General features: G+C 42.8%; 1 protein-coding gene across 2 annotated transcripts in view; it reads right to left on the minus strand.

The window, feature by feature from the left end:
• Window positions 1-24206, minus strand: part of MAST4 (microtubule associated serine/threonine kinase family member 4) — a 231976-nt gene extending 207770 nt beyond the window's left edge. The window contains exon 1 of one of the 2 annotated variants that reach the window (XM_058169501.1): window positions 23435-24206. In XM_058169501.1, coding sequence (XP_058025484.1) covers window positions 23435-23899 — 465 coding nt within the window. In that variant the 5' untranslated portion in view covers window positions 23900-24206. The remainder of the gene's footprint in view (window positions 1-23434) is intronic. The other variant, XM_058169502.1, reaches the window with a different exon arrangement.
• Between the last annotated feature and the right edge of the window lie 203 nt (window positions 24207-24409).

Consider the following 24409-nt stretch of genomic DNA (forward strand, 5'->3'; position numbering starts at 1 on the left):
ACACACATACACACACACACACATATCTGAGAAGCTGAGCTTATCAGTCGAAGGGTCGGCAGTTCAGCGGTTCAAATTCTTAGTGTCGCATAACAGGGTGAGCTCCCGTAACTTGTCCCAGCTTCTGCCAACCTAGCAGTTCGAAAGCACGTAAAAAATGCAAGTAGAAAACTAGGGACCACCTTTGGTGGGAAGGTAACAGCATTCCATGCACCTTTGGCGTTTAGTTATGCCAGCCAAATGACCATGAAGACATCTTCAGGTGGCTCTCCAGCTTTGGCTCTCCAGCTTTGAAACAGAGATGAGCACCGCCCCCTAGAGTTGGGAATGACTATTACATATGTGCAAGGGGAACCTTTACCTTATAGCAAAATCCAAAGGAAGTATTATTCAAAACCTACCAATGATTATAATATAATTTTATTTTTTTAAAAAAATAATTTAACATTTTATAATACTCACATAAGAATTAATGAATGAGGGAAAGAACAAAAATGAAAGAAATGTTCATATGGGAACATAATGACTGGTGTGAAAGAAATGTTCTTACGGGAACAGAGTGACGGGTGATAACTCAACAGATGGAAAAGAGACAATCTATTTTAACATTTGGCTGAGAACAATTCCCCACTGTGTTTCTTTATTCTAGGAATTTATGCTAGGTTATACAAAGTCACTAAAACATTACTGATCATTTTTGTTACTTTTTTATTATAATCACCTAGTATGTTTCATTCAGCTTTTTACAAATCCAATATTCAAACATTAGCAAAGCAGTATTTTTACAAATAAAAAGGAGAATTACTGCTCATCAGATTTCACTATAATTTTTCAGTATATTCTGCAGAAAGCCTCTGCTTGAGAGGATTTAATCAATAATGACAGGAGAGGAGACTTGAGATCTTCAACATTTTAGTGTGGGATGCCTCGTGGCTCAATCCACTCTTCCATTTTGTTTATGTTTACACAAAACCACTGGGAGAGGTCATCCATTGTTTGTGATGAGGAATCATCAATATCCTGACATCCAGTTTGCATCTCCAGTCTAAGCAGAAAAAGGCAATGAAAATTCAGAGCATGGGGGCTAGACACCATGACACAAACCTAAGTTGAATTATAGCAAAACAAAGGTGTAATTTGTACAGAAGTCTTTGGGTTCTAGCACACTTCCATATTTCTCTCTGAATCTGAATTGGCAGGTCATCAATTTGGGGGGTTTTTTTTAGACTTGCAGCTCCTGCTGACATAGTAGATGGAGCGATGGCCAGGATGAGTTTCTCCAGCTTTAAAGATAAAGGTAAAGATAACCTTTACCTTTACATGTGTGCCAGTCATTTCCAGCTCTAGGGAGCTGTGCTCATCTCTGTTTCTAAACCAAAGAGCCAGTGCTGTCCAAAGATGTCTCCATGATCATGTGGTTGGCATGACTAAATGCCAAAGGAGCACAGAACACTGTTACCTTTCCACTAAAGGTGGTCCTTATTTTTCTACTTGCATTTTTTATGTGCTTTCGAACTGCTAGGTTGGCAGAAGCTGGGACAAGTAACGGGAGCTTAGTCCATTATGTGGCACTAGGTTTCTCCTGCTTTAGCTAGTACATTAGTAATAGTCCTTTCTTGTTCAGGAGATCCTGCTCTAGCAATAGCAATTCACACTCTTGACACTCAACAATTGAATATTATAATTCTCTCTATATGGGGGGCTGCCCTTGAAGATACTTTGGAAGCTTCAACCGGTGCAAAATCCAGCTACTCCACAAACCATAACACCACCATTTTGATGTAAGCTGTATAGGCTACTAGTATGTTTCTAGATGCAATTCTGGTCTCTTACTACCTATTATGGTTTATAAAGCCTTTCTTAGCTCAAGATCTTGTTATCCTGGAATTATCTGATCCAGTTAGAATCTTTGTGTCCATTCTACTTAGGGCAAGAAGCTAGGCTGATTCCTCTTTTGCAAAAGAGATTCCTCTTTTACAAAAGGTCAAGGAGAGAGTTAGGAAGCAAACTTTACCAGTGATAATATCCTTGTTATGAAACACCTTACTTTCCCAATAAGGAATGCCTTTTTCTCTTTTTCTTTTTGAAAAGCTTTTTTCCATATAAACTTAAAGGGAAAAATATTTTATTGAAAGCAGTCAAATAGTATGGGAGAACAATTGGGAAACTGGGAAAAGTCTATTATTGCTTATGCTTAATTTAATGCTATGATCTAATCATTTGTGGTCAGATATCCAGGTTAATCACCCTAAATTAATAATTTTTCACTATCACTGTTAAAATAGATCTTAATTTATAATGTTAATAATTTTGGTTCTACATTAAGATGGAAAACATAGGGGAATAGTAAGGAATGTAAATCTTTATAGTGCCTGAATTAATGCAAGAGTGCTCACTTTACTCCCAAATAAGAATATGTTAGTAGCTGTAAACAATTTCAAGTATTGTTATTTCTAGCGTAAGGACATAAAGAAAGAAGTTTTCTGCATCACCAACCTAGAAATACTACGTATTCAAGGGCAGGGATCTTCAATCCTTGTGCCGTAGGCACGGGTGGGCTGCTGGGGGTTCGCAGAGGTTCAGGAGAACCCCTAGTTAAGTTTCTGTGCAGCTTGGAGAACCCCAAATTCCACTCTTGGCTGGCTCCGCCCAACTCATCCCACCCCACTCCTCCTAGGAGTTGCCAGGCAGCCCGTTTTGGATGCAGGTAAGTGCAGGGCACGCGCAGAGGCACGGGGAGGGCGAAAAATGGGCTTACCCATTTCCAGCCTCCAGAAGGCCTCCGGATTGAGGAAAAGCAAAAACTCCCCCCTGCCATGGTGCAGGAGACCGACTAGGTCACACCCAGCATGGCCACACCCACCCAGCAACCGGAGAGAGAACTTGCTAAAATTTTTGAAGCCCACCCCTGGCCGTAGCTCACTACTGGGCTATGGCCCATTTGGGACTGGGCCACGCAAGCTGCTGGCAGCCTGGTTCCAAAGCTCAACTTTTGAGCTGGTTCCCCTCTCCCCCCTGCGGGACCACCAAGCCATAAAGAATGGGGACCGCTGCTCTAACCATTGAAGTACTCATATGAATCGTTCATATGGAACAATCAGATATAGGCCAGTATATGCCCTCAGCTCACAGCTAGTCATGATATGATCTAGACCAGAGGTCCCCAACAGCTATTAGGAACTGGGCCAGCAAATGAGCCACAGGCAAGTGAGCACAAGTGAAATCATCCCTAATCTCCCCGGTCCTTGGAAAAATTGTTTTCCACGAAACTGATCCCTGGTACCAAAAAGGTTGGGGACCAAGTTCTAGGCAACTTTCTCTAATGTTCTCTAGAAATTAAAGTCTCCTACTCTTATAAGACTAAAATACTATAGTCAGTAATAGGTCATTGTGGAACTAATTATCTAGAACAGGGGTGTCAAACTCACATCATCATGATGTCATCATATGACATAGCGGGAATTTTTTCACCTTCACTAAACCGGGTGTAACGCATCTGGCCTGGAGGCCAGGAGTTTGACAGCCCTGGTCTAGAATATCTGCAAGTTCATTTGCCCTAAAGAATAGGAAGAGAAAACAACAAGAGTTATAGTAGTGCAGGTGATAAAAAGAATAGAATAAAAGAGTGTTTATTTCAGCAGATTGTTTATCATGATACTTTGTCACATCTTATGACTTGATGAATTGATTTAGACAATTTAAAGAAGCAATCAAAATAATGATTTTAAAATTCCAATAAAAAGATAAATTTAAAGTGTGGTACATGTACATGTACAATGCTATTTAAAATTAAGCAAAGTTATTTACCTTCAATGGTATATTTTTAAATATGTAATAATTCTACTTGAAAAAATTATAGGCAATGTATTGCTTTAGATCAGGGATAGTCAACCTTTTTATATCTACCTCCCACTTTTGTATCTCTGTTAGCAGTAAAATTTTCTAACCACCCACCGGTTCCACAGTAATGCGTCATGTATTGTCGTCTGTGCATGCCTCTCATGCATTGTGGATTGGGTTTGAGGGGGGCACTGGCTACCAGCTCTGCTTGTCTGTTACAGCTGGGTGGTGTGAGGGGAGATGCGCAAGCTATTCTGGGACGAGGCTCTTTTGTTTGTGGTCGCACTATAGCACCATTTAGTTTCACTTACGTAATGTGAACTAAACTTTTGTGCGGGTGATACAAATAGTATATTTTCAGAAATTTAAATTGTCACGGGGAATTTTATGAAAACCTAATGAAAATGTTTTTAAATAATGCTATGAAATTTGTTTAAAAAGTCAATTAAATTAAAAAAAAGGAAAGTGCTTCAGTATTGGACAAAACTCCTACCGCCCACCATGAAAGCTGGAACACCCACTATTGGGCGGTAGGGACCAGGTTGACTACCACTGCTTTAGATCATAACATTCACAAACACACTTCACATTATACACAATAACACACATACTGTCACTATATTATTAAAATTGTTTTCACATAAGCTACTTGTCCCATTTATTCTTTATGAAAATAATACAATCTCACTTTAAGCCTTAAGTGATTTTAGACAATGTTCATTTTCTTCAGTAAATTAATAAACATTTAGTATTATCAATTCTTGGCCTCTTAAGAGGTATCAGACAATTGTCAGGTTTAATGGAAATGGGACGAAGACTTGAATAGACAGAACCCTGCAATAGAGAGCTATTGTGGCGTCTTGATAATCTCCAGCTTCCATTCAACAAGCCATCATACAAATTCATAAACTGTTATGTTATGATGAATATGTGTCACCAGAGGATTGTCTTTAGAAATGAAAACCTTTCAAAAAACATTATGAATTCATTTTCCAGGGAATGGATCTTAGCCAACAGTGTCCAAGCTAGTTTCCACTTGCAAAGCAGGGTTTCCTCTTTTCTGCAGCAGTGGTGGGTTTCAAATTACTTTACCATCAGTTCTGTGGGTGTGGCTTGATGGGCGTGGCATGGCTTGGTGGGCGTGGCAGGAGAAGGATACTGTAAAATCTCCATTTCCTCCTGATCAGCTGGGACTTGGCAGGCAGAGAATTGATGGGGCCAGTCAGAATTTTTACTACCGGTTCTCTGAACTATTCAAAATTTCCGCTACCGGTTTTCCAGAACTGGTCATAACCTGCTGAAACCCACCTCTGATCTGCAGAGACAGACCACCAAAAGCTCTCAGGAATTCTCCAACCTTCCGCTCTCTTTACCATGTAGATTTTCAAACCAAGATGAACAGCCAAGCAGAGAATAGAAGAATCAGAGAGAAATATATTGGGTAACTGAGAAAGAAATGAAAAAATTGTTCTTGCCATACATTTATGGTAGTGAGGGGGAAAAAAATTAAAGCAACTGAAAGGGAGGTGGTGGAAGGGAATGAGCCATATCAAAGAGTTTTTCCTTCCTTCACCTGAGGCTAGATATAAACCTCTGTTTGATTATCTGTTGAAGCTCAATCTCTCATGGGCTTTGTGTGGGCAGGTACTTTTCCATCATTATTCATACACATACGTTTTCTTCTGCAGCTGTACAGTATGACAGCCTTTTTGTGAAAAGGTAAGCGCCATCCGAAGCAATCTCAGAAAGTACCAAATGGGTTGGTTTCATCGGTGACACAATTCCACCAAACTTTACCAGATGCAATGAAATCCTAAATCAAAGGGATTGATTCCGGTAGATTCAGCTGTTGTTCTAATCCGCGGCCAAACCTTCAAGGTGGGCGGGATCAAGAAATTATAATAATATGCATGGTATTGAAGATGCCTTTGGCGTGAATAAAATCACTTCACAAATAAAGAAGTGTCTCCCATAAAGGAGACAGACAACAAACCAGGTTGTTCTCTTTCCTAAAGATGTGAAAAAAGGTAGTACAGGTAATCCTTGACTTACAACAGTTCATTTAGTGACCGTTCAAAGTTACAACAGCATTGAAAAAGTGACTTAGGGCCGTTTTTCACACTTATGGCCCTTGTGGCATCCAAATCACGCAATCAAAATTCAGATGCTTGGCAACCGACTCATATTTATGATGGTTACAGTGTCCTGGGAGTCATGTGATCCCCTTTTGCAACCTTCTGACAAGCGAAGTCAATGGGGAAGCCAGATTCACTTAACAGCTGTGTCACTACCTTGAGAACTACTGTGATTCACTTAAAAACTGTGATAAGAAATGTTATAAAAAGGGGAAAAGTTTATTTAACAAATATTTCACTTAGCAACAAAAATGTGGGCCTCAATTGTGGTCATTGTAAGCCGAGGACTACCTGTATATACAGTAGGCATATTTACAGCATTTTCTTAATCTTTCCTATGTAACAAAGTTTCCTTACTTTGTTCGAATACTTTGATGAGGAAGCCACTGATCACTGTAATTGTACATGCCAATAAAGATACTTTGCTTCAACTATCTCCAGTTGTTTTGGTTTTTAATTTAAGTGGCCATTTTTTCCACCACCCAAGCATGGCAGAGATTCTAGGAATGCTTGTGATTTTACATACTAGAACAGTGGTGGGATTCAAATTTTTTTACTACCAGTAAGGCGTGGCTTGGCATGGCTTAGTGGGCGTGGCAGGGGAAGGTTATTGCAAAATCCCCATTTCTCCCCACTCCAGGGGAAGGATACTGTAAAATCCCCATTTCCTCCCAATCAGCTGGGATTCAGGAGGCAGAGAATAGATGGGGGTGGGGCCAGTCAGAAATGGTTTATTTTATTTATTTTTTATTTTATTTATTAAATTTTTATACCGCCCTTCTCCCGAAGGACTCAGAGCGGTTTACAGCCTTGATAAAAAACAACAGCAATATACACAAATGGTATTTACCAGTTCTCCGAATTACTCAAAATTTCCTCTATGGGTTCTCCAGAACTGGTCAGAACCTGCTGAATAGCACCTCTGTAGTAGAATAGCAGAATCTTGAAGTCAGAATTTATCACTGCCACATCTTATACCAAACAAAATCAAGGCAGGGTTTCTTTCTATTTCCTCTTTCTTGGGATTTTCTAAAAGTTCTTCTCCCGCAAAAGGCCCACTCACTTCTTCCCCATTCTCAATACTACATCTACTTTCTTTCACATCAAGGTAACATTTTTCCAGATCCAAACTTTTCTCAAGCTTGCTGTTTCAGAGTTTGTAAAGATATAAGTGGTATATCTATAGAAACATATGCATTTTTCTTAAGTTCTTTCTTTAAGAATAAGAGCTATAGCAAACAAGATACAGTAGTCAGGTAAGCTTCTCTTTTGTTCACGATAAGTTATTTCATGATGTCTCTCCAACTGAATCATAAGAAAACTCCTTTTCCTTTCACCATTCCCAGTACTGGTGCATTTCTCAGTTGCATTTTTGCACAACATGCCCAAAGAAGAATAATTTGAGCTTGTCATTTGTGCCTTGAAAACTCTGGGCTGATTTGTTTAATGATTATTTTCTTGACTGTCCATGATATTTCCCAGAATCTTCGCCAATACCAAAATTCCAAAGCATTAATATTCTTGGTTTCATTTTTTTTCAAAGTCTAACTTTCATTTCCATACTCTTGCAGGGAAAACCACTGCCTACCCAATTCTTTTTTGTGGGCATAAAAATATCACAACATATATCTTTATCAACTTAACTTTACAGGTTATTTTTACTTTACTGCTATTCTATCAAGTACACCAGTAGTCTGCAGGGTATTTCTTGACTTATTGGTTACTTTACTGTTGATACCATGTAAAGGTCTAATTTATGTAGGATGATCCTAAACATTATTTTGCCGGCATGTAAAATTGAAGATATTATACAATCCTTCACCAGCTCTTTTAGGTAACCTTTTTTCAATATTGGTATACTTGTTTCAGTATTGGTAGTTCTCATTTAGCAACCACAATTGGGACTGACAACTAGGTCATTAAGCAAAATGGTTGCTAAGTGAAACTACAACTATACAGATTACTTCAGTTTTTCTTTGCTTTACAGATCTGCAAAAGCCATAAATACGAGAATATGTCAAAAAGTTACTTTTTCATCATTGTTGTAACTGTGAACAGTCAGTAAACAAGAAGTACCTGAAAAGACAGTTATCTTCCAATCTTTTGGCCACTTTGTGGTTCTCAAGAAATGCTGGAATCTTTACCAAATTCTTGGCTAGAATCTTTACCAAATTTTCAGTTGCTAGCCTACTATTTCTGTAGATACGCGTTAATTCCTGTAGCCTTCTGAGCTACAGGAATTGATTCAAGTAACTTCATTTTCTGACACTAGAGCTTCTTGAAAATAAGGAGTATCTTCTAAGTATCTTAGATATTGACTTTTTTTACAGTATTTCAGTGTATTCCTTGCATTTTTGCTTGATCTTCTTTGAATCAGTTACTATCTGCTTACTGCTGCCCTTTAACATATCAGTTCAAAGTTGAAACCTTCTTCTGAGCCCAAAGATCTTTTGGAACACATTTCTTGTTTTTCTATATTTATGAGCATCTTCAAGGTCTTTATGTATATGCTGTTTTAAGACTGCTTTTTTTCTCCATTTTAATATCTCTCTCATATTGTGTTATTTCCATAAAGCTTTGCCTTCTCTTCTTGGCAATTTCCATCATTTGTTCTGAGATTGATTTGATTTGATCATCTATTACCTTGTAGCTAAATACTATCATTTCTATAACCTTCCTACAAAAAGTCCTTTTTTGGTTGTGTGTACTGAGTAATGAACAATATATTCTGACTGAAATGTCCAATTCCAATCATTTCAATTTGCTGGTGTCTAAGATGACAATTTGTAATTGATACATTTCATTTTTCATTGTGCTGAGCATTGTTGTGTTTCTGATTCAATTACAATTCTGTGCAATTCATTTTTTCCTGAATGAGACACCAGTTATTAAATGTTCCAAAGGCTTTATTCTAGCCATCATATGCACTATTAGTACTCTGAAAAATCCTCAGCATAACCCAAAGAACCCATCATTTGTCACGGTATTGCCAATCACATTCATTCATTCATTCATTCATTCACATAACTATATCATGATATATATTTCCTACAGAGGAAATATCTAATCAAAGCTAAAGTAGGTGTTATTTATTATCAAAATGGATGATGTTCAACAGTCTCAGTGTACCAAAGGTGGTCGTTGACTTCAAATCCTTGTAAATAGTCATGCAGGACAGACAAGAAATAAATAAGACATATCTGTTACATATTTCTTAAGTGAATAATAAACCACACTTAATCCATTTAAACTTGGTCAGCCTTCCTTGAATTAAGCTTGTTTTATAGACAACGAAGTAGCACGAATCAAAATATGATAGGTCATCCTTTTAAACAAGTTGTAAACATCTGAAACTGTTTGATGGTCATGTACAAGTAATGAGGGTTAATAGTTTGCTCCAGGTGTGGTTTCAAAGAATATATGAATGGATACAGGTAGTCCTCAACTTATGATCACAATTGAGTCCAACATTTATGTTGTTAAGCAAAACATTTGTTAACTGTGTCACCCTAGCTGTTCAAAATGTAGATTATTTTCCTTGCAAATTGTCATTGACAATGGGCATAATACTACATGTAGTCCTCGACTTATAACCACAGTTGAGCCCAAAATTTCTGTTGCTAAGCGAGACAGTTGTAAAAGGAATTTTGCCCCCATTTTACAACCTTTCTTGCCATAGTTGTTAAGTGAATCACTGCAGCTGTTAAGTTAGTAACATGGTTGCTAAGTGAATCTGGCTTCCCCATTGACTTTGCTTGTAAGGAAGTCATAAAAGGTTGTCACATGACTCTGGGATACTGCAATTGTCATATGAGTCACTTGCCAAGTACCGGTATCCAAATTTTAATCACATGACCATGCAGATGCTGCAACATTCATACGTGTGAAAAATGATTATAATCTCTTTTTTTAGTGCCATTGTAACTAAATGTACTGTTGTAAATCGAGGATTACTTGTATTCTCTATGTTTAACAAATTGAGGATACATTTACTTCCTAAGCCAAGCATTGTTACATAAAAATACAAGATCATTGTATCAATTGATTTTGAAAATTATACTAAGCATAATGTTTATTTCTCTATAGTTCACTGATAGTTTGCAAACCACATTTTAATACTCACTACTATATTTTTGAAACTTTAGCAAGGGAAAAAATGAACTTGGATAATAATGCTTTACTAACCAAATTTGACTTTTTTTTATTTATTTACATCTATATCCCGCCCTTCTCCGAAGACTCAGGGCGGCTTACATTGTGTAAGGCAGTAGTTTCATCCTATTTGTATATTTATATACAAAGTCAACTTATTGCCCCCCCAACATTCTGGGTCCTCATTTTACCTACCTTATAAAGGATGGAAGGCTGAGTCAACCTTGGGCCTGGTGGGACTCGAGCCTGCAGTAATTGCAGGCAGCTGTGTTTAATAATAGGCTATCTTAGAGCCTGAGCCACACCGTGGCCCTTCATAAATTGATTATATGGGTTCCAAACATATTCATTAGATCTTCTCTCCAGATAGATCTTGCATTTACACAGAGTTATTATTTACAATTTTTTTCTCCAAATAGCAAGCTCCTTATATTTTGTAGTATTTGTCTTCTTCCATCAAAATGCTTTCAAAATTATGGGTTGCATTATTGCTTAGAGGAGAAAAAATTAATACTCAAATATTATAAGAACCTCTTTTTATTCCCATTTTAACAGTGTATCTGTGCTTTATACGTGCTTGTACATTTATTTTTTCATATAAAAATTACACTAAAACAAATATGACCAAGTATCAACCAAGACAAACCTTTTGTACTTGTATTATGACATCACACACACACACGCACGCACACACACACACACACAAAAAAGATGTTTGGAAAGTAAGGGTATAAAAACATAGCACATGTTATGTATTCATGTTTGTATCTTTAAATATTTGAGCGGGAAATCAGCACGTTGCTGATTGGTCGAAGCCTCCAACAGAACTGTATAAAAGGAGAGGTTTTTACCCCAGCCTGTTGCTGGGTTCACCCTATATTAAAGAGCTGTTGTCACTACCCTGGTCTCCAGCCTCGTTACTTCCCGAACTTAACATTGGCGACGAAGGTGGGATCTCGAGGCTAAGGAGAACCAGAACCGCGCTGAAGCACGATAGACCCGAACCCAGCAAACTCAGGGCAGAAAAGCGGAGATGGCCAGTTACACTCCGCCCGCACCGTTTGACCCGGCTAAGGAGAAATGGGGAACGTATATGACCCGTTTCGAAAGCTTTCTAGAAGCCAACGAACTGCAAGGAGTTCCAGATAACCGAAAAAGGGCTTATTTCTTAAGCCACTGTGGTCCGGAGGTCATTGATATCCAACGCCGTTGGATATCCAACGCCGTTGCAGTCGGTGTCGTGGCCAACTCTACAGACTTTACTAAAAAACCACTTCGCACCAACGCCGTCCAAATACGTGCGGCGGTTTGAATTCGGAGAGCGAAGGCAGATGGAGGGCGAAACCATCGGAGACTACATGGCAGCCCTAAGAAAAGCGTCCAAGGACTGCGGATACCGCGACCTAGACGAGGTGCTCCTCGAGCAACTCATCCGAGGGGTCAAAGACATCCGTTTGCGGCGAAGGTTGCTAGCAAAGACCAACCTAACGCTGGCCAACGCTCTGGACGAAGCCAGAGCACATGAAATGTCCACCCAAGCGGCGGAGACACTGCAGAAGCCTGTCCCACCAAAGGCGAGCGCGAAGGCAACTCCGGTGCACCAGGAGGAGGTTCAGACCGAATCCGACGGTGAAGATGAGGAAGGGGTCTGCCGAACCGAGAAACGCGACAAAGGGGACCGAGACGAATGCGGAAGCTGCGGTGGTCAACACCAGCGGCAACGCTGCAAGTTTAAGGACGCGACATGTCGGCGGTGTGGGAAGAAAGGGCACCTAGCTCAAGTTTGTCGAGCGGCCCAACCTTCCCGCCGAAAATTCAAATCGGCCAATCAGAATGCGGAATCGGCAAGGCGACCCGCGATTGGCTCAAACAAAAAAGGCGCGGATTCCAACCAGACAACTGTGGTCATAGGCCGCGCTTCGACCCGAGTGGAGAAGAAGATCTTCACCAAACCAAAAATAGAGGGAGTACGGTGCCGGCTCGAAGTAGACACGGGGTCAGCGATCACCATCATGTCCTGGGACACTTTGGCGAAGTTGCTGCCGTCCGTCGCGAAGCGCCACCTGCAAGCACAACGGCTACGAGTCCACGACTACCAAGGGAATCGCATCCCTGTTCGAGGGACCACCACCGTCCGAGTCGAGTACGGTCCACACAAGAAGACCCTGCCCATCACGATCGTCGAAGGGACCCTGCCCAGTCTGTTGGGACTAGACTGGTTTCGTGCCCTGGGCATGGGAGTGACTGGCATCTACAGAAGTGACTGTAACCTGAAAGACATTCTCTTTAACGAGTTCGAAGATGTCTTCAAGGACTGCCTGGGCAAGTACAAGGGGACCCCTATTTCCTTCAACTTAGACCCCCAGGTAGCCCCCATTAGGCTTAAGGCGAGGAGAGTCCCTTTTGCCCTAAAACCAAAAATCGATAAGGAGCTAGATAAGCTCATTAATCAGGGGATTTTGGTGCCAGTCGATCACGCAAAGTGGGAGACGCCAATCGTCACCCCAATAAAGCCGGACGGGTCAATTAGAATTTGCGCTGACTACAAGGCGACGCTTAACAAAGCCTTACAGAAAAGCGCTTACCCGGTTCCCGTGGTGCAACACTTATTGCACTCTTTGGGGCAAGGGCGCAAGACGCCCGCACAGCCGAAGCCCAAACGATTGTAACGCACAGGGGGGCCTTCAAGTGCACCCGATTGCAATTTGGGGTCAGTGTGGCACCAGGGCTGTTCCAAAACCTAATGGAACGACTACTGCAGGGGCTCCCAGGGGTAGTTCCCTACTTCGATGATGTCCTAATTTCAGGGGAAAACATGGAGGAATTGGGGGAGCGGTTAAGAAAGGTTTTGGGCATTTTCCGGACAGCCGGATTAAAAGTCAAGGCAAACAAATGCCAGATAGGGGTCGAATCCGTCGATTTCTTGGGCTACCGGATAGACAAGAAAGGAATTCACCCTACTGAGAGCAAGGTTAAGGCAATTAGGAAGGCTCCAGCGCCCAAAAACAAAGCAGAGCTGCAGGCATTCCTGGATTGGTGAATTTTACGCGGTCTTTTAAAGAACAAAGCAACTGCTATGGAACCGCTGCATAGGCTCTTAGGAAAAATACTGTTTGGTCTTGGGGAAAGTCGGAAAATAGGGCTTTTGAAGCAGTAAAGAACCTGCTCTCAAGTGATAGCCTGCTCATCCAATATCACAACTCATTACCCCTAGTGCTGGTTTGCGATGCCTCCCCTTATGGGGTGGGGGCTGTACTCAGCCATAGACTTCCAAACGGCACAGAAGCCCCTATAGCTTTTTACTCTAGAACGATGTCCTCCCCAGAGAGAAACTACAGCCAGCTAGATAAAGAAGCACTAGCCATTGTGTCAGGGGTTAAAAAATTCCACGAATATGTCTTTGGGCGGGATTTTGAAATCGTGACTGACCACAGACCGCTACTAGGGATACTGGCTGGCGATCACCAACGCCTGTGGCACTTTCGCCACGCCTGACCCGATGGACTATATTCTTAGCCGCTTATTCGTACAAGCTGCAGCATCGACCAGGAAAAGAAGTGGGGCATGCAGACGCTTTAAGCCGATGCCCACTACCAGGGGCAATCGAAGACCCCACTCCGGGAACGCCTGTCCTACTTATTGACTCTTTGGACTCTGGCCCAGTCACATCTAAGGAAGTGGCTCGGGCATCATACCGGGACATTGTGTTAAGAACTGTACTCGGTTGGGTACAGAGAGGGTGGCCCGCTGCGCCGGGCGAACGGTTCAGAGAATTTGTTAAAAAACGCGATGAGCTCTCGGCTCAAGGGGGGTGCCTGTTATGGGGTGATCGTGTAATAATTCCTGATAAATTAAGGGGAAAGGTATTGGACCTCCTCCACGAGGGTCACCCAGGGATCGTAAGGATGAAGGGGTTAGCTAGAAGCTATGTGTGGTGGCCACTCATGGACGCAGAGATTGCTGAGAGGGTAGGGAAATGCCAGGCTTGCCAAGAGTCCAGACCTCTACCCCCAACGGCCCCAGTCAAGGAATGGGAAAAGCCCCAAGGGCCCTGGTCAAGAATCCACATTGATTTTGCTGGCCCTTTCCACGGCCAAACGTTCCTAGTGGTTGTTGATGCATTCTCTAAATGGTTGGAGATCATACTCATGAAATCCACTACGGCCGAAGCAGTAATCGCAGCCCTGCGCCACCTATTCGCAACTCACGGGTTGCCGGACACTCTGGTGTCCGACAATGGGCCGCAATTCACGGCAGCCCAGTTTGAAGAATACCTGGCAGAGGAGGGCATCCGACATGCCCTCTCTGCGCCTTTCCACCCTGCGTCGAATGGCCTTGCAGAGCGTTCCGTCCGGAGCGCTAAGGAGGCATTGTCCAGGCTCAAGCCAGGTGACTGGCAAACAAAGATAGATTTCTTTCTGGCCGTTCAGCACAGAACCCCAAGCACGGCTACAGGCAGAAGCCCAGCCGAATTGTTGATGGGACGGAAACTCCGGTGCCCACTTGACCGCTTGAATCCCCATTACACACCAGAGGGTTACAAGGGGGAACTAGAAAAAACAAGAGAAATGGGCATAGGCGACCGGGTGTGGGCCCGAAACTATGGGGACGGCCCTAGTTGGCTAGCAGGACAAATCATAAAGACAACCGGCCCAAAATCGTATTTGGTAGAACTCCAAGACAACAGAGTGTGGAGGCGCCACATAGATCAGATAAGGAAACGAATAACTGATCAAACCGAACCAAAGGAAACAGATCATGACCAATACCCATTTGAATTCACAGCTGACAATGACCCGGGGGAGGCGCAAGACTTAGCTGAGGTCCCAGAGTTCCAGCGACGCCATCAGGTTCCCGAGGGAAACAGCAGGGAAAATTACAAAAATAATCCAAGGCCGGATGGCCAAGAAAAAGAGTCTGCCAATAATCCGGGGCCCGTTGGCCCAGAGAAAGAGCTGGGAGGAGAAAACAGCCCCTCCGACCAGCTCAAAACACCACCCAGAACTGAACCGCGCAGGTCTGAAAGAATTAGGAGACGCCCAGGTTATTTGCGTGACTACGTCGAATAAGGATATGTAAATAAAATGTAAATAGAGGCAAAGTGTTTTCTGGGAGGGGAGGAGTGTTATGTATTCATGTTTGTATCTTTAAATATTTGAGCGAGAAATCAGCACGTTGCTGATTGGTCGAAGCCTCCAACAGAACTGTATAAAAGGAGAGGTTTTTACCCCAGCCTGTTGCTGGGTTCACCCTATATTAAAGAGCTGTTGTCACTACCCTGGTCTCCAGCCTCGTTACTTCCCGAACTTAACAGCACATGACTGCAACTCCTTAGAGCAATACAATTGCTACACAATCACAGGAAAAAACATACCGTATATACTCGAATATAAGCCGATCCGAGTATAAGCCGAGGTCCCCAATTTTACCCCAAAAACTGGGGTAAACTGGGGACTCGAGTATAAGCCGAGGGTGGGAAATGAGGCACCTACCGGTTGGGGAAACCCTCCCTCCCTCAGCTGAGAAGGCTGGCGGCTCCCCGCCCGCCTCTCACTGCACCGCAGGGCTTCCGTCCGGTAAAATGTGAAAAAGAAACAACTCGAGTATAAGCCGTATATACTCGAGTATAAGCCGAGGGGCTTAAAAAAAAACAAAAACTCGAGTATAAGCCGTATAGACCCGAGTATAAGCCGAGGGGACGTTTTTCAGCACAAAAAATGTGCTGAAAAACTCGGCTTATACTCGAGTATATACGGTATATGGTTTAGGAAGCTATAGACAAGTTCTATATTCACACCTGATACATACAAAGCATTTGCCTTTAAATTTGGTTCAACCCAACCTAGCAGTTAACCTCAGATACTCCAGAATAACCCCATCTTCAAGAAATCATGTTGCTAATATTATATAATATTAGCCTAGATCAGATACAGTACTACAGAGGAATTATTGAGTCTGTCATTTGCACCTCTATGACTGTCTGGTTTGGTTCTGCAACCCAACAAGACAGACACAGACTTCAGAGGATCATTAGAACTGCAGAAAAAACGATTACTACCAATCTGCCTTCCACTGAGGACCTGTATACTGCATGAGTCAAAAAGAGGGCTATGAAAATATTTACAGACCCCTCACGTCCTAGACATAAACTGTTTCAACTACTGCTCTCAAAACGACGCTACAGAGCACTACACACCAGAACAACTAGAAACAAGAACATTTTTTTCTCGAACGCCATCACTCTGCTAAACAAATAATTACCTCAACATTGTCAAACTATTACTAAATCTGCAGTACTATTAATCTTCTCATTGTTCCCATCACCCATCTCCTTCCACTTATGACTGTATGATTATAACTTTGTTGCTTGTATCCTTACGATTTATATTGATATTGTTTCCTGAGTGCTTATTTGTAGCCTATGACTATCATTAAGTGTTGTACCTAAAAATTCTTGATGAATGTATCTTTTCTTTTATGTATACTGAGAGCGTATACACCAAGACAAATTCTTTGTGTGTCCAATCACACTTGGCCAATAAAAAATTCTATTCTATTCTATTCTATTCTATTCTATTCTATTCTATTCTATTCTATTCTATTCTATTCTATTATTCTATTCTATTCTATTCTACTAGTTTTTGTAACCATATACAATTAGATCTGTAATGAACAAATACTATACCTCTTTCAGTTCTCACAGCTGAATTAATCATTTATTAATCCTTTTAGCTAAACCCATTTCACTACCAAGGATTTATGGTGGTCTTCTACCTAACACTGAGAATATATAAGCTTTGTCCCATTACTTTCAACTACTTTCCTAGTGCTAAAACTTCATTCATATGATACACTACATTACTTTATACGCAAGTGTGAAGCAATTATTCAAATACTTTATTCTAATTCAAAAGTTTTCACTCTTTAGATTAGGATTCACTTTTAAATCAAATATGCAATAGGAATTGCATTTAAAATTTTACTACAAATATTTATAGTAACAGTATAGCAGTAAAATCCCCTTTAGAGTGAATTACAGTATACCAGATAAAGATGCATTATAGAATTCCTTCCATATACATAGGTTACTAGACATTAATAGATTAGCACAAAATAAGGTCATAGAAACACATGAAAATACATTTCTGAAATCCATATTTATAAGTACTCTAGTCAGATTTGAATTAATGAAGTTATAAACAAATAGCTCTCTTTTCTAAGTTCTTTTATTCCAGATAGCAATGTATAGTATTAGAATTAGCTTTACATTTAATACATTTTTGTTAACACTGGTAGGCAAATATTTTTTCTTGATATAAGAAATGTTCTTTCAGGTTTGTTTTTGTTTTTGAGTAGCCAAAGTTTGATAATTCTATTTAAACCCAGAAAACATTCTGTTCTATGTACATACTGGTTTGTTTATATCTGATATCTCAGAATGTCCTCAGAAGGAACATTTATAGCTCAGTTTCAGCTAAAACAAATGTGCTGACTTAAAAGTACACAATTGTAACTGCACGTTGGACACCAAACTGCAAAGTGACCTCAAATAATTAATGCAGACAGAATAAAATTCTATACCCAGAAAAAGAAATTACTAATTTATGATGCAAGACACTAAAGTTATCACGTCAGCATGAACTTCCTCCAATGTGAAATCAGATTCCATTGATCTGTTATGCATTTTAAGCTGGATAAGAATGTGGGAAGGACTGGAGTAATGGAAAACAAAACTAATATAAATAATAATAATAAATAAAATAAAATAATAAAATAATAAATAAAATATGCTTTTCATTTGAAATATTTAAACATTCATTTTTTCATTAAGAAATCTAATGAAGTTGTAGCTCTTAAAGAAAATTCAAATACACTGTAGGTTTAGTGGTCAAACTTCTGAAAATATTAACATCCATAAAACCAAATGAGCTGACTTAAATAATCGGGATCCCCTTAGGTCCAATTGTGTCTCTACCTGAACCAACATACAAACTAGCAGAAACCCTTCAGAGGAAACTCAAACACCTGGTCAATGACTCAATCACTCAATAAATTCCCCAGAACCATTTCTCCAATGTATCAAACATACAAAGATCAACAAGGAAGAAATCATGGTCTCATTCGATGTCACCGCTCTCTTTACCGTGATTGCCATTGACCTGGCTAAATAAACCATATACCACCAATAAACACCATACCCACAAGAATGATGCCACTACATCAGGGGTCTCCAACCTTGGTAACTTTAAGCCTGGCGGACTTCAACTCCCAGAATGCCCCAGCCAGCAAAGCTGGTTGGGGCATTCTGGGAGTTGAAGTCCATCAGGCTTAAAGTTACCAAGGTTGGAGACCCCTGCACTACATAACACTCCATGTTCACAGAAACCATCATGAAACTCCTGGATCTATGCCTCAACACTTGTTTCAAGTCCAGTGAGAAAAATCTATAAGCAAGTACAAGGGATCACCCATATCAGGCCTAACAGCAAAAGCATTCATGCAATTACTCAAATCCATAATGTTACCCACCATCCAACCAAAAGTCTGGACACTCTACGTCGACAACACCTTCGTCATCATCAAATGCTCCCAAATGGAAGAAACACACCATCTACTCAATAACATTCCCTGGAATCAAATTCACACATGAAGAAGAAACAGACAACAGACTCCCATTCCTCAACATACGGAGGCTAGAGAATGGAGAACTAGAAACCTGTGTCTACCACAAACCCATGCACAGACCAGATCCTCAGCTTTGCAAGCAACCACCCACTTGCAAACTGCACACAAAACAAGCTGCGTCCCGACACTCTTCAGAAGGACCAGGACATACTGCAGCACCAAAACACTAAGATAAGCAGAAAAGAAATGGCTGTTTGACATCCTTCTCTGTAATGGCTATCCCAAAAACTTCATATTCCAACACACAGCACCCAAACCACAACACACCACATAGCCAACCACCATGCAAAAACTAACCCTACCATACTATACACAAAAGGGGTGTTGGAAATGACAGCCAGAATCCTCCAACCCCTAAGAATTAGCAATTGCCCAGAAACCCTCAGCCACATTCTGCCAAGAGTTATCCAGAACCAAAGATACAGAAGGATTAAAAAAAACAATGTAATCTATAAAATCAGCTGTAACCAGTGCAATCAATTCTATGTGGGACAAATATCATGTCAATTAAAAACCAGGATCCACAAACACCAGCTGGCAATCAAATGCCACGATTCCAAATCTTTAATCTCTTCCCACACTGACACCAAACAGCACCAGTTTGATTGGAATAACCCAAAAATTATCAGCCACGCTACCAGCCTCCACACTCATGAGTTCATCGAGTGGCATTCCACAAGCAATTCCAATAATAATAATAATAATAATAATAATAATAATAATAATAATAATAATAATAATAATAATAATAATAATAATAATAATATTTTAATTTGTATACCGCCCTTCTCCCGAAGGACTCAGGGCGGTAAACAACCAAATAAAATACAAACACAAACACATACAATATTAAGAACAACCCTTAAAAAACTTATTCAATTGGCCAAAGAAATTTAAAATACAAATTCCACCCTATAAAATTACAGAAATTTAAAACCCATTAAATTAAATTAAAATTTTAACAATCAAGCCAGTCCAGCCATGCGAAATAAATAGGTTTTAAGTTCGCGGTGAAAGGTCCTAAGATCAGGTAATTGTTGAAGTCCAGGGGGAAGCTCGTTCCACAGGGTAGGAGCCCCCACAAAGAAGGCCCTCCCCCTGGGGGCCGCCAGCCGACATTGTTTGGCTGACGGCACCCTAAGGAGTCCCTCTCTGTGGGAACGCACCGGTCGCTGGGAGGTAGAAGAAGGCAGTAGACGGTCCCATAAGTATCCCGGTCCTAAGCCATGGAGCGCTTTGAAGGTGGTAACCAATACCTTGAAGCGCACCCGGAAGACAACAGGTAGCCAGTGCAGTCTGCGCAGGATGTTACATGGGAGCTCTGAACCGCTCCCTCAATAACCCGCGCAGCCGCATTCTGGACTAGCTGGAGTCTCCGAGTGGTCTTCAAGGGGAGCCCCATGTAGAGAGCATTGCAGTAGTCCACTCAAGAGGTAACGAGAGCATGAGTGACCATGCATAGGGCATCCCGGTCCAGGAAGGGACGCAACTGGAGGATCAGGCGAACCTGATAGAAAGCTCTCCTGGAGACGGTCGTCAAATGTTCTTCAAAAGACAACCGCCCATCCAGGAGCACGCCCAAGTTGCACACCCTCTCCATTGGGGCCAACAACTCACCCCCAGCAGACAGCCGCATCTGCAGTTGACTGTACCGGGGTGCCGGTATCCACAGCCACTCCGTCTTGGAGGGATTAAGTTTGAGCCTGTTCCTCCCCATCCAGACCCGTACGGCTTCCAACATTGACCTATAACCAGACTATGAACCCCTCAGATACAAATCAACCACACAGCCAACCAGAGACAGCACTGACCCTCAACCAACCCATGCAATCTCCTCACCAGCAATTCACCTCCCAATGACTCCGATAGAGATGTAAACTCTTTATCACAAGGCCCATCACAAGTCCCTCACTTGACACACCCACATCTGAAGCCCTTATAAACAGAAGAACACCGACATCCCTAAACTCTACTGAAGATGTTACCTAGCCTGGTAAGGGAACGTTTGGAAACCAACCCACAAGCTCGGAGAACAAACTTTCACTCTCATCCTACACCCAAGTTACAGATATTCGCCACTATTGCAAATATTCATTACAATATGGACATTTGCTGTAAAAATATATAGCCCTGATTTATATATATGTTTACACATCGTATTTATTAGTCCACATTAGGAAAAAACAATATCTAGGTCAAAGGAACAATTCAGCTCATCCAACCTCTCATCCCTAACTTGGGGAAAAACTTCATTGTGGCCCTATCCCTTTGTTCTCCCCTTCAGAAGTCTCTACATTGTTTTACAGGCATTTAGAGAAGTAGCAAGTTCAAATGAACAATGAACATGTCCATGCATATTACACTCAACAGATCTGTCAATTACAAAGTCAGTCATTAATCCACATCACTCAAATCTTCCAAGATTACTGCAGCATAAATATGTAATATGTTTTTGACACTGTCACAGAACACACTAAGCTATAAATGATTGGCTTGGTTTTGGTGAGTCTTTCTTAGTTGTAATCTATGTCTAATGCAGGCATGCCAAACTAGCAGCCCGCAGGCCAGATGTGTCATGTGCAGACCATGGCCACCCCAGCTCCGCAAAGACAAAGTCATGATACGTCATGTGATGCAATCAAGTTTAACACCCTGGTCTAATGTGTCATGCAAACCAAGGTTATGGTTTATCCAATAGCTATGGCGAAGCACAATGTTTAAATAGGTATAAATTCTAAAAAGCAAGATTAATTTTTGTTCAAATTCTAGGGAAAGCTGTTTGTAAGTTGATCAATAAACACAATTCATTCTGAAGTGTGTAAATTGAAAACACTATACTAGAAGATTCCCATTTTCTGCTATTTAAGAAATAAGCATTAATGTTTAGTGTGGAATCAGGTCCTAGCATAAAAGGTTTCATGACTGGCACCTAGTTATATTGGGGAAACCTGGCCAACGTTGACTGATTTCAAAAGCTAAGTGATGAGAGTTCTGATTGGTAATTCCATAGGAGGTGATAAAGAAATTCGAGGCTACAATTGGGAAATCTGTAAACAGGAGATAGAAATGGCAAAGCATGTGAATAGACACTGTGGGAAAAACTAAAACTCACTATTCTTAGGCTAGTTAAAATAAAAACCATAGTTTCTCATGGCAAATATGTCAGTTGTGCCAAAAACCAAAAGACATCCAGTTTTCAGATATGCAAAAAAATAATCTCTAAGCAGAGCTATCATATCTAATTGCCTTTCTACAGCCATAACAAGGCATTTAAGGCTTGATGCTTCCTGTTTATAGCCTTTAGAATATATTCTGTGAAAAGCCGTAACTCTGAAGCATCTGATAAATGAATCTTCTCTAAATCAATTCACAGACCTAAGTCCACAGGAAAAAACGGTAATTTCAATCAGAATGAAAATATACATAACTGTATGTTGGTTTACATTCTAATCAGCCCAGCTTCACAACAGTGAGCTTAAGGATACTAAGGACCATGAGCCAAAAGGTCCTTTCCCAACACACAAATTGCATGGATGTGTTCATGCAATCACCAAGAATCATGTTTTGCTATAAGTTTTTTATATTGATCAGGACTGAGTCTTAAATTCTCTTTCTCAACCTTCTAAGTCTTTCTCTACAATGGGGAGACAGAAGACACCTTAAATGTATTTTAAGCCTGCAACCACCCAGTACAGCAGTTCATCTAAGCAGCGCTTGTTTGTTTGCATTTCAAAGATGTCCACACCTCAATTTCAGGTCCGTTGGCCAAGATCATCCACCTCTGAGGACTCTGGAGCCTCATTCCACAGAAAGTGTCTTACACACCTTCACTGGAGTCTTGTATTTATGCCTTACGCTGACTTTAAATGCAGCTGCCCGTGGAATTGACCACTTCCTCCCTGGAAGGTAGCCCTGGAAATTCCGGAGACAAGCCCCACTTTTCATTGCAAAAGCCTTCTAGGCAGCATTATCCCGTTCCCGAGGAGCCTGGGCGCCAAATAACGCCAACGAAGCGCCGGCCCCCAAAGCGCCACCGAGCGTGGAAGGAAAGGACTCGCCCCACCGGCCGTCATAGGGGCCATCTGCGTCCGTTACCCCCATCTAAGCGGGGCGCCCTCGCCTTCCCTGCTCTTTCTCCATTCAACAAGCTTCCACCACCTGAGGGGGAAGATGACAACGGCCGTCCGCGAACTCTGAGCCCAACCAACCCGGAGAGGCGGAGAAGCCATTCCCAGAGCCTCATTTGCGGTCGATTTCAAGGGTAATTAAAGAGAAACGCCCCGTACAAACACACAGCCCACTCAGGCAATTAGGAAGAGAGGCTCACCCGACCGTCAACACGCGGCCGGGATCCCGCCCTTGGCAGCCTCTTCCCGACGCCCCGAAGGAGCCAGGCAGGGCAGCCGCGGCCGGCGGTGGCTTTCTCCTGCCCTCACTCCTCAGTCAAGCCAGGTCATTTCTCCCACCCCCACACACACACGCCACCCGCCACCGCTGGCTTCGGGCAGCCACAGCCGGGCGGAAAGAGCCTGCCTGGATCCTCCCGCTCTTTTCGGGGTGGGGGGAGATAGCCGCGCCGCAGTCCTATCCCAGCACCGCCCCTCCAAACCCCGATCTCCCACCTCCTCGTCTTGCTCCTCCAGCGAGGCATCCGTCTCGGGACGAGGGCGGCCGCCCTCGCCGCCTTCCAGACCTCCCGGGTTACCCGAATCTTCCTCCTCTTCCTCGCTCTCCCGCCGGCCGTCCACGCATCCTTCCTTTGCCACCTCGCCTTCCTTCCCCGTGCAAGGGGGGACGGAGGGCAACGCGGCGGGGGCGGCCGGCGCTTCCACTCCTGGCCCCGGCCGCTCGGAGGTACCGCCGCGTCGGTGGGGAACCGCCCGCTCACAACCACTCCGGCTGGCCGGAGGGGCGGGAGACCCGGCTTCGCCTTCTTCGGAAAGAGTTTGGGAGTCTGAGGACGACGACGAGGGGGACGAGCTGGAGCTGGAGGAAGAAGAGGGCGAGAGTCGCTGGCCTCCCTCATCTCGCCGCTCAACCTCCTCCTCCTTTCCCAGCGCTGCCACCGCGGAAACTTTCTTGCCCATCGCCGCCCCTCTTAAGTGCGGAGGAAAGACCGCCGCCGCCGCCTCCACCCGCCTTGGGTGGGTTGGAGGAGAAAGTCAGCCGCCCGCCTCCGCCGGCGGCATCAACACCCGAGGCATCCTCCGCCGGAAAGGGAAAAACGCCAGCAGAGCTGCCGCCGCCGTGCCCCGCTATACCGGGATGTCGCCCGCTGGCAGCGACATCCCACCTCGGCCACCTTCGCAAAAAAGCCAGCGGCTCGAAACTCTGCGCGGGCTGCAGGAGAGCTGTCGGCGCGCAACCCGCTCGGTCCTCAGACAGCCCGGGAGGCGTCTCTTGCCTTCCGCGGACCCGCCTCCTGGCAATAGGCGAGGTAGATGGGCTGTCCACGCAGCCAATGGCGAAGGCGGCGCCGGCGATGGGCGGGCCCGCTAATAGGGCTGTGCGGGGGGAGGGGGCGGGGAGGTAATCCTGAGCTGGGTGAGCGGGAAGTAGGCAGGTAACAGGAGCACGGAGCGGTAGCCGCAGCAGTC

This window comes from Ahaetulla prasina, chromosome 2 (assembly GCF_028640845.1).
Source record: "Ahaetulla prasina isolate Xishuangbanna chromosome 2, ASM2864084v1, whole genome shotgun sequence".
NCBI lineage: Eukaryota > Metazoa > Chordata > Lepidosauria > Squamata > Colubridae > Ahaetulla > Ahaetulla prasina.